Raw genomic sequence first — 17,205 nt, 5'->3', positions numbered from 1 at the left:
ACAGGTAATGTGCCATGAAGTCATTATCTTTGTTCATTTCTCAGATAATAGATTACAATGTGTGGATTTAATTCAATTCATCCATTTCTTTCCAGTCTTCCTTTTAAGTTCCTTGTTCAGTGACTGCCACTTGTAAATCCATTGTTATATGTTTCACAACTAGTTTGGGGGTATTGTCATTTCTAATGTCAGATTTGTGTCCATTTATCTTCTTGCATAGAGGCTATCATGCTTGTTCAACGTTGAGGGGCATTCTGCCATAGTATGGCATATATCACATTTAATGAAGATCCAATGAATACACCTCTGATGCTGTTGATGATGTTATTGGCCCCTCTAATATTGCTTCCAGAATAGATGTGGGGACAGAGTTGGCATCTAGGCTTGCTGTTGCACATCTCACAGAAGGAATCTTATCACAGATTTTGAATACAAAGGAACTTTATTTCAATAGGCAGATTTCATAACTTTCACACATCATAACATGAAAAGAGACCAAGGTGACCCATCCCTGCTGGACTTCCGCAAGCAGGGCAAGACCTTTTCCTGGGAATTTCCAATTCAAAGAGGAGTAAGATAAGGTTGTCCCCTCTCACCATCTCTTTTTATAATAGCTATATAGCAAATAGTATAAGAAATAGTGCAAGGATAAAAAGTAAATTTGGTCAGGAGGAAGAGATTAAATTTAATCTTTTTGCAGATGACCTTATGGTAATATTAACTAGCCCCTTAAAATAAGAGAACTAAAATTAAATTATTACGGAAAAATATAGGGTTGGAGTAAATATAAAGAAACCAAAAATCATTTATTTCAAAGTAAAAACAGAAAAAATAGAAATAGAAAAAATGGAAATAGGTATGGGAAAGAAGAATCAAATACTTGGGAGTGACAACACAAAAAAACACAGTAATGATGAAGGAGAGTAACTATAAAGAGGCATGGAAGAAAATTCCTAAGATCATGAAAGGATGGGGGGGGAGGGGAGAGAGAACTTAAGTATTCTTAGTAAAATAAAAGCTGTTAAAATGTTTTTAATTTTTTTTAAATGTACTTATTCCAGGTCATCCCAATAGAAATTGATTGAAGACAATTTAACACTCATTAGAGACTGGGTTTTTAGGAGAAAAGAAATTTAGAATTTCAAAAAAAAGTATATTATATACACCAGGAAGAATTAGGGTGGCGGATTCCAAACCTGGAACTATACTATGAAGCATTTCAATTAAAACCACTATTGAAAGGACATGAAAGACAAAGGCTCCTATTGTATGACATAAATGCTCAACTGATCCCCATAAGCAGAATAATAGAAACAGTGGGAAATAAAAACTGGATAAAAGTATTAGGCCTGTATAATAAACTTAAATAAGGGAAATATGGGGAATGTATAAGAAAGTAAGCTGGAGAGTATAGTTATAAAAGGAGAGAAATCAGTAAAAGGATTAGCAGGAATAATATATAAATTGATGATAAAATATGATGAATAAATAGTATGAACACTACAACATACATGGCAGAAAGATGCACCCCTCACAAAACAAACAAAAGAGGAAATAAAGAAGGGAGTTTAGAAAGTTAAAATGGAGCAGTATAAAGAGTTAGAAAGAAAACTTATTTGGAAATGGTACAGGACACAAGCTCAGTTATCAAATATGGGAATGGGAATAAAGTCAACATGTTGGCATCGTTGGTATGTGGTGGGAATGTCCAAATACAATCATTTTCTGGGAAAAGATAGTAAAGAAAGTGGAGAAATTAATCAAAACACCAGTTCAGGTAAATATGGATTTTATGTTAATGTCAATAATCATAAGGAACAATAAGATTAATGTAAAAAAAACAAGATTTATTTAAAGCAATGATTCTAGGAGGAAAGGTGCTAATAGCATAAGGGTGGGGAAATGGGGAAATGGAATTTGGAAAACTGGAGTAATATCTGTTTGATCAAGTCTAATTGGACATTATAGCATGCATAGTTTGAGTGGATACACAGGAAGATAAAACAGAATAAATTAAAGATAAATGTGTGGCATATGTGGAATTGATAGAAAGTGGGGAAGCCAATATAGATAATGTACAAAGATTAGGAAAATTGTGATCATGGTTAAAGATACAGATATAGAGGAAAATGTGGTAGGGGATTGGGGGTGGGGAGAATGTGAAAAGAAGAATCAACTTTGTAAAAGAGATAAATAGATGATATAATAATACTCCATTATTTTAAATGTGTACACACAATAGTTGTTTATTGCCTATTAACAGATTGTGCTGCTTATGTACTAAATTTTTTTAAAGACCTTTCTCTGCCAACAAGGTATTTGGAGAAGAAGAGCCATGTTGCCTGGTTGTGGGTGGGATTTGGGGGGGGGGGGGTATGTGTTTTAAAATGCATGTTAATTGTATTATGTTTTAATTGTATTTTTAACCCAGACACACAGTACTATTTGTTTGTTTGTTTTTACTTTTTGTACTCACTTTATTTTAAATTGATCAAAGTGTGTGATTGTTTGCCACTTTAAATCCCCTTGGGGAGAAAGGCGCTGTTAGCCCCAGCTTCTGCCAACCTAGCAGTTCGAAAACATGCAAATGTGAGTAGATCAATAGGTACCACTCCGGCAGAAAGATAACGGCGCTCCATACAGTCATGCCGGCCACTTGACCTTGGAGGTGTCTATGGACAACGCCGGTTCTTCAGCTTAGAAATGGAGATGAGCACCAACTCCCAGAGTCAGACACGACTGGACTCAATGTCAGGAGAAAACCTTTACCTTTACCTACTACTACTCTAAAGGAGGACAAAAATAGGAAAATATACTGTACCAGCACCTTTAAGACTACTCCCCCACTCCAGCACCTTGAGATCTGGATATCATTCTATCTTGTATCTGAAAAGGGAGTTTATATCTGCAAGAGCTGACACTGAAATGAAAACCAGTTAGTCTTAAAGGTGCTGCTGATATACTTCCTTCCTTCTCCTTACCTTTCTCCTTTTTAGGCTACAAGAAACTAACACATCTACTTCTCTGAAAACAATTTGAATGTCTACTTTGTTTGTCTTAAAACACATGACGGCACCTGAGCAGACATCTTCATAAATTGTGGCCAGCCCATGCCTTCAGCCACACGTCTCCCTCTGAGCCTTTAACTTGGTGTTAACATTCCCAGCAAAGCTAGCATGCAAAGAATGCAATTCAATTAGGAGTGAGGGCATGCTTGGTTTCATGGGAGAGCACACACTTTGCATGCAGAAGGTCTTGGGTTCAGAACCAGCTCTCCATTTAAAACTGTGGTAAGGTAATAGTGCTGGATAGTTGTTGAATAAATTTGACAGCCCTGTTCAAGTACAACAGCAAAGGGAAAGTAAATTCAGTAAAGCCACATGTTCTTTCCTCACCCAAAGCCACTGGGGCATCATTTCATCCCACTTCTCCACCTGAGGGCAGGATGCTCTTACCTGTCCTCGTCCAGGCTCTGGTTCAGGCAGAATCTTGCCCCAAAGAATGAAAATGCTCCCTTTAAAAAAAGTTAAGAACTTGACGGTGGAATGCGTACAGCTAAGCCCAAGAGCTTGTCTCCTAGCAACTAGCACATAGCAACTCATTCAAACACACCAAGAAGTTCACATGGATACACTGCATACTATCGCTTTGGGCCATTGGGAAGAACACAGTGGCTCTCTTAGTATATACCATCCACCCTTCACGTTGCCTAGATTGGAGCAAAGAACCAAAGACAAAAATTGGGAAAGAATGAATTAAAAAATGTTCATATAAGAGACAGAGACTCTCTCTAGGTTCTCCAGTAGGACTGTAAGTCAACTTCTGCCAGAAATTTACTTTCGAATTACACTGGAGGACAAGGGATTCCTCATTGGTCTTCAAGCATAACTCTGGTCATCTAGTGGAAGTTGTCCATAGAGTTGCACTGGAGGACTGAGAGATTCCTAAGATTAACATTTTAAGTCAAATCTGCAAATGTGGTGTGCCAACTGTACATCCTAAACATATACAATAGTTCCAAACCATGTGTTGATCACTTGGATTCCAAATCATATCACATCAGGATTCCAAGAGAATAACTGTGCATTTCCCAGCAATTATAGTTTAATGTGTTTCTGAATGATTTTTGCATTAAGATGGAGCCATAGAAGCATGCAACTATTGGATAAAGCCAAAGTCACATAACTAATAATAAGTGTTAGGGTTTTTTTTTTTCTGTTGTTTGAAAAATAGAAAACAAGTCAGAGTGGATATTTAAAAAATATGTAGCACAGTATACCTTCCATATTCCCCTAGCCATAGCAGAGTAAAATATTTGATTTATATGCTGCCTTTTTCCCAAAATGAGGATTTCTGTATCTCTAAAAAAAAAGTTTCAGACATTAAGAATGAGACTAACAGGAGGTGAGATTTGCATTGCACAGAGACATGAGGTTTCAATGTTTTGTTCTTACTCTCCTATACCTGCCTAGAATTAAAATGCATTTATTTAAAATATGTTACTTTTATTCTAGCTAAAGGTAAAGGTAAAGGTTTCCCCTGACATTAAGTCTAGTCATTTCCGACTCTGGGGGGTGGTGCTCATCTCCATTTCTAAGCCAAAGAGCCAGCGTTGTCCATAGACACTTCCTAGTTTATATGGCCAGCATGACTGTGGCCAGTGCCATTACCTTCCCGTAGAAGCGGTACCTATTGATCTACTCACATTTGCATGTTTTTGAACTGCTAGGTTGCCAGAAGCTGGACCTAACAGCAGGAGCTCCCTCCACTCCCCAGATTTGAACCACCGACCTTTCGGTCAGCAGTTTAGCTCAGCAGTTTAACCCGCTATGTCATTAGCAACAGAATTGTATTTATTGGGCAGAACATGTACACTTTAGCATAGATTATCATTTATTTTCCACATTGGTGGTAGTGAGAATATCAAACATTTCCATCTTGCTAACTAGTGGGTTTTTTATATGTGTTCACTGAAAATGGTCAATGATTCTGAATTTAAAAGCTGAGATCATAGGTAAACAAAATAATAGCAAGAGCAAAGAGATGCCACAAATACTTTGAAAGTTAACTGGTGCAATCAAATGCTGAGATAGCTTTTCTCATCTTATAAAGTCGTGAAAAAAACTCTACAGTTAATCCTACAATAAATGCTGAATAAGAAGGCTGGTAAATGATGCCATGTGTTAACATAGTTCTTACAAATGTATTGGTTTTAGAACAGTTATGGTTGAGTTGCACTGAAAATGCATATAACAGGATCAGAATATGACATGGCACAAAGATAAGCAGGTCAAGAAAACCTTTGACCATCAAAATCACCACACAATGCCAGCAAAGCAGGCCTTTGCTAGGTGAGGCATGAGTCCAACTAACAGGGGTTTAAGGAAACATCTGGTCCAGAAATATCCAAACTTTTTCTTTTCTCCTGTGACACAAAGGAACAGATTAAACCTAACATAAGAGATTCGCAAGCAGTTTTAAACAGTGGTCAAGAAGCTGAGGCACTCAGCATTAGATGTACTTAAGGCAGGAGTGTGTATGTTAATATTTGTGATAACAAAATCATTTTGTAAAAGTTCAACAAGAGCGGCTGGGACCTGAAAAACCCAATGGAGCCTCTACTATCTTTTTCTGGTAAAAGGGGGCTGTTTGTACCAAGAGGAGCACACTCTTGGTGGATTTGTATCTTTTAATAGAGGTTGTTTCAATCTCTGGCTTTTAAGTATCTCTTAAAATGTTGCAAGATATTTAAAGCAAAAATTCAAGTTTGTCTCAAGATCAATTTCAATTTTAAAATAAAGTCTTGCATGCCAAAAGAATGATTATGGAAAAAATTAATCATGCTAAGTTAATGTATATACTCATGTAGAAGGCTAGAAATTTTAGTCAAAAATGACCAAAAAATCCCATGTTGACTTACTTATGAGCAATATACGTACTGTACCTTAACTCTTGTTATAAAAGGAACCGTCCCTTTCCCTGGATAGAGTGGAGGATGGTGTAAGGAAATTGGGGGGGGGGGGGGTCAGCAACCAGGGCAGCTGGCCCTCTGAGGCAGTGTTGGTGCTTTCCCCCTCCATTAAATGACCATTGGCTCCAGAGCCCTGGAGTTTGAATCAGCACTTTGAATCTGGGGAATGGGGTGAGCTCCCATCTGTCAGCTCCAGCTTCTCGTGCGGGGACATGAAGCCTCCCACGGGATGGTAAAACATCTGGGCGTCCCCTGGGCAACATCTGCAGACGGTCAATTCTCTCACACCAGAAGCGATTTGCCATTTCTCAAGTAGCTCCAGATACTAAAAAAAACACAAACCACGGGCTCCTCCATGTATCATATGAAAAGCCATATTTTTGGCTCCCAAACCTGCCCTCGACTTATATAGATCAATTGATTCAGAAGTATACACAGTGCTGCCTGACTGAGGCTAGCAAAAAGCAGACACTTGTTTATCACAGCACACACACCTCAGATAAACTAATTTCTCATTAAGTCTTTGTAAAATCCTTCACCTTTTGTCAGTAATGAATGAACAGAATCTATATACCTGTACTAATAATGACACCATGTGGTAGTTCCCAGGAAATGTTATAGATACACCAAGTGGGTGAAATATGTAGCTTAAGCATGACTTTAAAAAAAATGGTGTGGTTGAGAAGAAGAAAACCACATTTGATGGGATCAAACTATATTTCAACACAGTTAATTTTAAAATAGCTGATCATCACTTGCTCACACATAAATAGGAATCTTTGGTTGTCTGTGGTATTAATTATATGACTGATTCCTAGCAAATGTTGAAACCCTATCTGAGCTGGTGTGATAGAACCAGACACAAATCTAAACTGCTTGTCTTAATGTTAATTTTTAAATCAAGGTAGTGGCACATAATACTACTAGTACTTGCAATACTAAGAGGAAACAAAATGGAAAACGAAGAGTAAATACTATATGTGGCCAAAACTAACAAAATGAAGTTCAGCAGTGACAAATGCAAGATACTCCACTTTGGCAGAAAAAATGAAATGCAAAGATACAGAATGGGGGACGCCTGGCTCGAGAGCAGTACGTGTGAAAAAGATCTTGGAGTCCTCGTGGACAACAAGTTAAACATGAGCCAACAATGTGATGTGGCGGCAAAAAAAGCCAATGGGATTTTGGCCTGCATCAATAGGAGCATAGTGTCTAGATCTAGGGAAGTAATGCTACCCCTCTATTCTGCTTTGGTTAGACCACATCTGGAATATTGTGTCCAATTCTGGGCACCATAATTCAAGAGAGATATTGACAAGCTGGAATGTGTCCAGAGAAGGGCGACTAAAATGATCAAGGGTCTGGAGAACAAGCCCTATGAGGAGCGGCTTAGGGAACTGGGCATGTTTAGCCTGAAGAAGAGAAGGCTGAGAGGAGATATGATAGCCATGTATAAATATGTGAGAGGAAGCCACAGGGAGGAGGGAGCAAGCTTGTTTTCTGCTTCCTTGGAGACTAGGACGCGGAACAATGGCTTCAAACTACAAGAGAGGAGATTCCATCTGAACATTAGGAAGAATTTCCTGACTGTGAGAGCCGTTCAGCAGTGTAACTCTCTGCCCCAGAGTGTGGTGGAGGCTCCTTCTTTGGAAGCTTTTAAGCAGAGGCTGGATGGCCATTTGTCAGGGGTGATTTGAATGCAATATTCCTGCTTCTTGGCAGGGGGTTGGACTGGATGGCCCATGAGGTCTCTTCCAACTCTTTGATTCTATGATTCTATGATTCTATGTTAAACAATCCAGTACTGAATCATGGTCATAGAAAGTTTATAAACACAGTAACAACGCCTGCTTTTTCTTCTTCTTTTTCTTCTCCGTTTTAAAATTTTTGAACACCCTACCTATTTTAAGGGACATATTTTCTCTTATCATAAGGATATTGTAGTAAGAGTTAAAGGGGATGCAATTACTAAGATGATCTCTAAACATGTATCAACATTTAGCAATAAAAACCCTTTCTAGTACACAATGTTTTTATATACCTGCCAGATTTGCAGTACAGCTCACCTGACAAATATGCACAACAAATACGCACAACTTGGCATCACCCTGCCAAGTTCAGGTAAGACACAAGAACCAATCTCTTTTATTAGTGCCAGTGCAGACAAAATTAAAATCAATAGATTGGTAGTTGTAGCCTTCCACAGTTGTAGCAAATTCTTGACGCAAATCACTACCAAGAAAGACAATTATGAAGATGCTTGCAGAATTTGAAGATTCACATAATAGCAATGGAGTGGTTAGGTAGAATGGAGAATTGGGTATTTTTTTACATGATAGCAAGATTGTAATTATACTTACATCTTTGAGCTGAAAGATGAGAAGTGAACTTATATTTCTCTTCTTTTTTGTTATATGGGAATGCATTTTGGAGAGTTTGAGAAGTAATATAAGATTTGTATAATAAGCTGAGTTTGTCTTCGTAGTATTTGCAATATGAAATTTATATTGCAACAGCAAAATGTGAATTTTTAAAAGATTAAAACTACAGTACTTTGCTCATCCAGCAAGGTCTGCCTCCCACCTGGAATAATATCCAGGGTGGGATAAAGAAAGAGCCCTTGTCTGTTTTGGTGCTAAATTCCTAAATACAATAATTTCTACATAACGTTGAACTGCTTTTTCTGTCGATTTAATGTAAAATATGTTTTTGTGCTTAATTTGTAAAATCATAACGTAATTTGATGTTTAATAGGCTTCTCCTTAATACCTCCTTATTATCCAACATTTCCACTTATCCAACATTCTGCTGGCCTGTTTATGTTGGATAAGTGAGACTACTGTACCACCAAGAGTCAAAGACAGAGCTTGGAATGTTAGATTAAAACTGCAATAATGTTGCTCATTGGAAATTCAAAATTAATTTACAACCATAAACATGAATAATTTAAATCGTTAAGTTGGTTACTGTTGTTCAAGTTATTGATGAACCCATAAGTATGCAGCAACACTATGGAATTCACTGAGAACAACAGGAAGGTTGTTGCTGCTCACCTTGGAAAAGTACATTTGGGTTACTGGTTCTTTTAGAAGCTCTTTTAATTCTTTTAAAGTTGGGTTTCTGTGAGTTTTCCGGGCTGTATGGCCATGTTTCAAAAGCATTCTCTCCTGACGTTTCGCCCACATCTATGGCAGGCATCCTCAGATTGAAGGGTTTGTTGGAAACTAGGCAAGTGAGGTTTATATATATGTGGAATGTCCATAATGGGAGAAAGAACTCTTCTTTGCTTGAGGCAAGTGTGAATGTTGCAATTAGCCACCATGTAGACATTCATGTGTCAGTATGATTGGGAAAGATGGTCAAAAGCATGCAGTTTTATTTCTCAGCTCTTCTATTCAATTTGCCTTACACCTGCATCTTGTTTCTTTCCATGCCATCAACATAGACACTACTCACTCTGCATAACTCTTGTTTTTAAAGGTTAGTAAGTATTTCAGTTAGAGCCATGTCACTTACTGAGGTGGTTCCTGGAAAGATGCTGAACACAAGTATTCAGAAAAAGGATAAAGAGTTGTAGCCAAATGGGAAGAACCATGGTCAGAGTCCCCAGCATTTTTAAGAGGAAAATGTTTGCTGGCCTCAAGCATTAAGCAGTCTGGGAAGTGCTGAATTGGACTGCAATGATCCTCAGTAAACAAATGGAAAGCTATAAAGAGTACTTAGTGAATTCAGAGTGGAAAAGTCTTAGTCACAAATTCTTAGTCACAAACCCACTCCACATGTACACCAGAAAAATTTTCTGTGCACCCAAATATTTCTGCTTCCCCAACCCCAAGAAAGAAGTGTGTACCTCAAACATCAGTGGTATAGTATAGGTTTTGCACACAGGAGCCTGGAATCCCAATTTTAATTTATAACATCTCTAATTTAAAAGATCACACTTCTATCAACTCCACTATGTTCTGCAGTCATGTTACCTTAATACAAGGTCTTGTCTCTTAACCTTGCATTGCAAGGAAAAGTGTTATTTGCAGTCATCTTGAATGAATCGTAGCTCTAACTAAACTCACTGAAGTATACAAAAAATAATATATTTTACAGATTGACAAGATTTCTCTGTATGACCACGTGGGGAAAAGGTTTATCAGAAATTTATTTATTTATTTACTTCATTTTTATCTCACCTTTCTCACCCCGCAGGAGACCCAAGCAGCTTACAAACTCCGGCAAAATTAAATGCTGCGTGGTCATAACAATAAAACACACCCCATCAAATTATAAAACAGTTAAAATATATGAACAATTAGAACACATAAACAATAAAACAGATTAAAACCATATATAAACCATATAAAGTGCAGTGTCTTGATCTCAAACCTATCCAGTCATTTTCCAAAATCCATAGTCACTGTATGCAGAGCCAGGTCTTAAGCTTTTTTCTAAAGACCAGGAGGGATGGGGCCTGCCTGATGTCACTAGGGAAGGATTTCCACAGCCCAAGGGCCACCACTGAGAAGGCCCTGTCTCTCGTCCCCACCAGTCACAGTTGAGAAGAAGGTGGGGCCAAGAGCAGGGCCTCCCCAGCTGATATTAAAGCTCTTGTTGGCTCATAAAGGGAGATGAGTTCGGACAGGTAAGTTGGACCAGAACCGTTTAGGGCTTTATAGGCCAAAGCCAGCACTTTAAATTGAGCCCAGTAACAAATTGGCATCCAGTGGAGCTGACGTAACAGGGGTTGTACGCTCCCTGTACGCCACTCCAGTAAGAAATCTGGCTGCTACCCGTTGGACTATTTGGAACAGTTTTCAGAAACAGGCCAATGTGGAGTGTGTTGCAGTAGTCTATTCGAGATGTAACAAATGCATGGACCACCACATGTCCTATCGAGAGCAGGCCATACATTTTGGTAGCTTTACCTTTTTGTTCAAATTTGGTAAACCTCCCAAAGGGTGTGACAAGACCCACTGAAGAATGGATGGGGGAAAAACATAATAAAAAGAAGGGGAAAAGAGCTAAGCCAAAAGAGAAAGAAATGGGAAGGAAATTGGGTGAAATGGAATAATTTATTATTCAAGAACCTGGTATCATGTGACTATTTTGCGAAAGAATTGCAAAGCGTTCACTGCAGCTTATCCCAAGCAATATTATATCATTGTTGTATGACATAAATAATATACAACAGAAACCAGTTTAGAATATAATTAGGAGATAAGTTATTGAAGAGAGTCATATTGAGAAATACTCAAAATACCTTCCTTCAATATGGCCTGACATTCTTAAAGCTACTTAAAAGCTAGAGGACCTAGGTCTCCTCTTAAATGAACAAATAATGTCTCATCATTTAGAATACATTTACACTAGCAAGATTCACACAGACTTCCAGAAACACATAATTCTCATTTGTTGCTACCTTTTCGGACAACATCTTCTTGATAAAATATTACCCAAGGAAAACTTGAATTTGGTATGCTGTAAGTGGGCTGTCCACATCTGCTAGGGTTAGGGGCACAGGACCCCCATTAAGATGGGAAAACTTTGAATTATTAAAAAGGCTATTTTACCTGACAGAACACCTCTCAACGAATCTCTAAGTCTTCTAGCATGCTACAAGTAATTCACAGAATGTGCTGGAGGACCTAGAGATTCACAGATATAATATATTAATCAAATCCATGAATAATAAAATCCGGAAAAGCTACGCTCACAAATCTGGAGGGCCAACTGTAATTTTAATAATGCAAGCACTTCTAAATGAATCTGATCATATTCATCAACCTGCAAATACAAATCAAAAGCAAGACTCCCTCATCAATAATGTTTCTGCAGAGAGGAATTCCCAATTTTTAAGAGAAAGCACTGAAATTTTATTAAGGAAGCAAAGCATGGGAAACAATTGCTAAATAAAACAAACCACAGGAGGCAGGGAACTAAGAGAGGTGCAAGTACTAATGTTCCTGGTGTCAAAGAAGTCCAGAACTGTCCTTCTGGAGAAAAACACCCAAGATCAGGGCGTGTTTTCAACAAGGTATTCTAGATCTGGCTGTCGCAATCTCTTCTCTCTGTTTTTGTTTTTGGTAAATTCTATAAGCATCTCCATCACTTCATTCTCAAAGACTTTTGGAGCAGGCTTTGCCTCTGTGGGAAGAAAGCAAAGTAAATACACATTATCAGCTCTGTTACCAGTTCTTGAGGATTCTCTATATGTTCTGCTAAAGAATATTAATATTTCAAATACTCTTATAGATGATGCCACTTCTGTGAGGTTGCACAGGCCTTTAACCATTCAAGAATGTTTCTTGGAAGATACTGCTGGTTATCATCAAAAGTTTGTTTGTTTGTTTTTTCATGTCAGGAGTAACTTGAGAACTGCAAGTCACTTCTGGTGTGAGAGCATTGGCTGTCTGCAAGGACACTGCCCAGGGGATGCCAGGATGTTTGATGTTTTACCATCCTTGTGGGAGACTTCTCTAATGTCCCCAAATGGGTAGCTGGAGCTGACAAAGGGATCTCAACCCACTCTCCCCAGATTCGAACCACTGATTTGTCGGCTAGTAGTCCTGCCGGCACAAGGATTTAACCCATTGCCCCACCAGGGGCTCCTCATTAACACTAACTATAGTTACCAAACTTTCTTATGGATGATTAGGAGGAACTACCACTAAATAAGATGGGTCTTGCTTACACATTTTTGTAAAACTAAATCCAAACTCTGTTAGGTTTCAGTAGTATATCTACTCAAATCAATAGGTCAAATTCATCATCACTAACTTCAGTTCCCATTAATTTAAGTTAATCTGCTTGAAGTCTGAAGACATCTGAAGCCACCCTTGAATGCTGAGAATTTACAACAATTAAAAGAGTGAATTTACTGACAATCAGCACTGAAAATAATACCAAAGATCTTAAAGGGCACGATCAATTGGATAACATATGTATGTCCCCCAACCTCCAAAACATGTTAACAGATAAGAAATAGAGACAAAAGTATTGTATGTACTGACAGCTACAACTGAAAAATAATACTTCATGAGACAGGAAATTTCACAAAAATCTAATGATCAGAAAAGGCACCATTCCACCTTACCTGTTGCCCAGTAGTAGATATCCCAGTCATTGCTGGGCTCATTAATCAGACGATCATAAAGATCCAGCTGTTTCTCACTCATTTGATTCAGATTCTCTTTAGCAAAAAGACTGGGGAACACAATAAGACACAAAGTAAATGAAATTGCTAAACATATGCCTACAGCCAGGAAACTGATCAAACTATAGACAAACAATATACCAAATAAAGACAAATCTCTACATTCTCATATGCCATTAAGAACCAAATTTGCAAAGAGATAGTAAAATGGACAACATTTTGTGGAGACATGCTGAAGTCAAAGAAGAGAATCGGAATATTTTGTATAGCAGGCACAACAGGTAAAAACAGAATTTGCTGCACAAAAAAGAGGACTGATACGAAATTAAGACAATACTGGCTGTATTTTCAGAGATTTTGCTTGAGAAGAACAAGGTCATTTCTGTGAAAATTGCCAAGTATTTTCAGCAGTAAAGTGCTCCTCATTACTGCTTCTTAAAGTGAGGGACCCGAACCTAAACGAAGTCTCCTTAGCTCACTGTGGGGTCCTGAAAAAATTGGTAAGAGTACACATTTTGAACATCACCTGATGGCTGTTTTAGACATTTTCATGAAGGTATTTGTGCAGTTTTTACAGTGGACTCTGCAGAAGATGCTTCAGCTGTTCTTTATAAAAAGAAAAATCATCCTGTTTAGCAAGCCTTGAAAATGCTGATTTGTTATTAGTGTTTGATTTTATGCTTATTTTATATACCTATATACCCAGGGTCACATAAAAATTTCTCAGGCCGAAAGCGGTCACTAATGGAAAAGTTTAAGAAGTTTTGGGTTACAGACAGGACTAGACTATAATGTTATTTTTTTTTTTAAAAAAAAAGTTTTAACATAAAGCATTAGTACAAATTTGTTAACATATTTGTTGCCCAGTAATTAATTAATATTGAATTGTTTGTATATTACTTTATTTATACCCTGCTTTTTCTCTCAAAGGTATGAATTTTATAGGACTTTCTTCAGCAAGGAATATTCAGAGGTGGTTTTGCCAGTTTCCTCCCTTTGAAATCTAGCCCACAGACTCCCATTGCTGGACTTGTGAGTTTGTTGGCACACTAACCAGTCTGATTCAGTTTAGCTTTTAAGATCAGATTGGTTATTTAGTGTGAATATCTAATGCTCTTTGAAAATGTAAGGGTGGTGAGTTACTTTATTAAAATAACTAAGCTCCGCTGATTATATTCATTTTCTCACCTTCCCACAAACATAATTCTAGGTTTTGAGGGAAATCAAGAGAAATCAATTTTAAAAAGCAGGGAGAGCAAAAGAAGGTGCAGCAAAGGGTTTTATTGCAAATTGGGGGGGGGGGGGTGAGCAAACGTTTGTGTGGGGGGGGGTTTATTTATTTTTGTGTTAGGAGTCACTTGAGAAACTGCAAGTCGCTTCTGGTGTGAGAAAATTGGTAATCTGCAAGGACGTTGCTCGGGGACACACAGATGTTTTACCATCCTATGGGAGGCTTCTCTCATGTCCTCACATGAGAAGCTGGAGCTGACAGATGGGAGCTCACCCCACTCCCCAGATTAGAACTTCCGACCTTTTGGTGAGCAGTCTTGCCGGCACAAAGGTTTAACCCACTGCGTCACAGAAAGAACCATAGAAACTGAGCCTCTTTATAATCTTTTGTCATTTCTGGTGCATGTCAGGAGGGCTATGAAGATGCATCTCCACTCGAAGAAGGATAGATTTCTCCAATAATCTGGTGCTGCTGCTCCCACTGGGGATAAATGAACTCCTTGGCACACTGTATTCATATGGTTCAAAGGCAGGAATCGGGGGATGTGGGGAAGGACAATGAGAACTGGGGAACAGAAGGATGCCCGGTAAGGTAGGTCTTGATGGTAGTTTACCTTAGAAGTCGTTCACATCGTCATTGGTCAATGTCAACTTGAAGATAGTTAACAACCAGTGCATCTACACTACAGTATTCATGCAGTGCAACACCATGGCTCAATGCTATGGAATCATGGGAGTTGGAGTCTTGCAAAGTCTAGAGCAGGCATGGCCAAGCTTCGGCCCTCCGGGTGTTTTGGACTTCAACTCCCACAATTCCTAACAGCCTACCGGGAGTTGAAGTCCAAAACACCCGGAAGGCCAAAGTTTGCCCATGCCTGCTCTAGACTTTGCATAACTACAACTCCCATGATTCCGGCTGTTAGGAATTGTGGGAGTTGAAGTCCAAAACACCCGGAGTGCCAAAGTTTGCCCATGCCTGCTCTAGAGTCTTTTCTGCCAAAGAGTACTGGTGCTTCACCAAACTACAGATCCCAAGATTCAGTACCATTGAGCCTGGGCAGCTCGCGCGGGACCAATCTGCGTTAATTCCACCACGTGGGGGCTCCCACCTGAGGAGGAGGCAGTTCTCCAGCATGCCCCTCTTGCGGCTCTCGTAGAGGAGCCGGGCCCGCTTGGTGCTGAGATCCTCCTGGGGTCGGGCCTGCCAGGGTGGCAGCGGGATCTCCAGCATGTCCCGCCCGGAGTCCGAGGGCGCGTCCCCACGGTAGCCACATCTCGGGGCGCAAAGGAGAAGGCGGCGATCCCGGAGAAAGAGGGAGACCCGCTGCAAGGAAGGGAGAACTCTACGTGAATGCCCGGTAGCTGCCGCTCACCCCACACAATTATTTATTTGGGTTGTTGTAGGTTTTTTCGGGCTATATGGCCATGTTCTAGAGGCATTCTCTCCTGACGTTTCGCCTGCATCTATGGCAAGCATCCTCAGAGGTAGTGGGGATGCTTGCCATAGATGCAGGTGAAAGGTCAGGAGAGAATGCCTCTAGAACATGGCCACATAGCCCGAAAATCCTACAACAATCCAGTGATTCCAGCCATGAAAGCCTTCGACAATACAATTATTTATTTGTTTATTTACAGTATTTGTATACCGCTTTTCTCACCCTGACAGGGACTCAAAGCGGTTTACGCATAAGTAATGGCAAAAATTCAATGTCAGTACAAACAATTACAATGATATACTACAACTAGCTGTCCCCTGCCACGCGTTGCTGTGGCCTAGTCTGTTGATCTGGAAAATAAAGTAATGAGAAAGTGTTGGTTTCCAATATATGTAATTTATTTCTGCTTGTGGGTAAACAGTATTTTTTGTTGTTTCTTTGCCAGTGTTGATGTGGAGATTGTCTGGTTTGCCTACTCTGGAACATGCAACATATCACTGTCCTTCTTTAGGGGTCCCTTTCAAATCTATGATACTATATCTGTGTGTGTGTGTGTGTGTGTGTGTGTGAATCATATATATTTATCTATATCTATGGCTGGATGGCTCTTTGTCAGGAGGACTTTGATTATGTTTTCTTGCCCTGATGAAGGGAGTTGGATTGGATGGCCTTAAGTATTTTCTGTTGGTCTTGGGGGTTCTGTGTGGGAAGTTTGCCCCAATTCTGTCGTTGGTGGGGTTCAGGATGCTCTTTGATTGTAGGGGAAGTATAAACTACAACTCACAAATGTCAAGGTCTATTTTCCCCAAACTCCATCTGTGTTCATGTCTGGGCATATGGAATATTTGTGCCAAGTTTGGTCCAGATCCATCATTGTTTGAGTCCACAGTGCTCTCTGGATGTAGGTGAACTACAACTTCCAAACTCAAAAAAACAAAAAACCAATGAACGAAATGTCAATGGCCACCAAATCCTTCTGGTGTTTTGTGCTGGTCATGGGAGACCTGTGTGCCACGTTTGGTTCAATTCCATCATTGGTGGAGATTGTAAGTAAACTATAAATCCCAGCAACTCCAACTCCCAAATGACAAAATCATAAATTTTTGAGTGATGGTCACTCCTTGTGTTGTGAGACGTTTTGTTGCCAAATTTGGTGTGATTTCGTTCATTGGTTCTTTTGTTTTTAAGGAACTCATTATGCACAGAGCATTTATATATATATAGATTAGACATTAATCAAATTAAAAAAAATACATCCATGAGCAATCAAACAATAAAACACCGGGCTTGGTCCAGCTTACTCACCCGAACTGACAGCGCCGCCATCTTGGCGCCTTCCCCGGCCGCTCTAGCCCTCCCTCTTGAGCATAAAGAGAGGCGAGCGCAGCCGGAAAGCCGACAGTGGTGATGGGGTTGCGCGCGCC

At 39.3% G+C, this 17,205-nt stretch overlaps 1 protein-coding gene across 1 annotated transcript; it reads right to left on the bottom strand.

The window, feature by feature from the left end:
• Positions 1 to 11,015: 11,015 nt before the first annotated feature.
• Positions 11,016 to 17,197, bottom strand: SDHAF2 (succinate dehydrogenase complex assembly factor 2). Its single transcript, XM_060770917.2, has 4 exons — positions 17,087 to 17,197; positions 15,455 to 15,669; positions 13,056 to 13,165; positions 11,016 to 12,106 (listed from the first exon to the last, which is right to left on the bottom strand). Exons 1-4 carry the CDS (start codon positions 17,105 to 17,107, stop codon positions 11,976 to 11,978), a joined length of 477 nt encoding a protein of 158 aa, XP_060626900.2. The 5' UTR covers positions 17,108 to 17,197; the 3' UTR covers positions 11,016 to 11,975.
• Between the last annotated feature and the right edge of the window lie 8 nt (positions 17,198 to 17,205).

This window comes from Anolis sagrei, chromosome 1, assembly GCF_037176765.1.
Source record: "Anolis sagrei isolate rAnoSag1 chromosome 1, rAnoSag1.mat, whole genome shotgun sequence".
NCBI classification, from domain to species: domain Eukaryota; kingdom Metazoa; phylum Chordata; class Lepidosauria; order Squamata; family Dactyloidae; genus Anolis; species Anolis sagrei.
The sequence above is the reverse complement of the archived record's forward strand: the minus strand, read 5'-3'. Positions and strand labels throughout refer to the sequence as shown.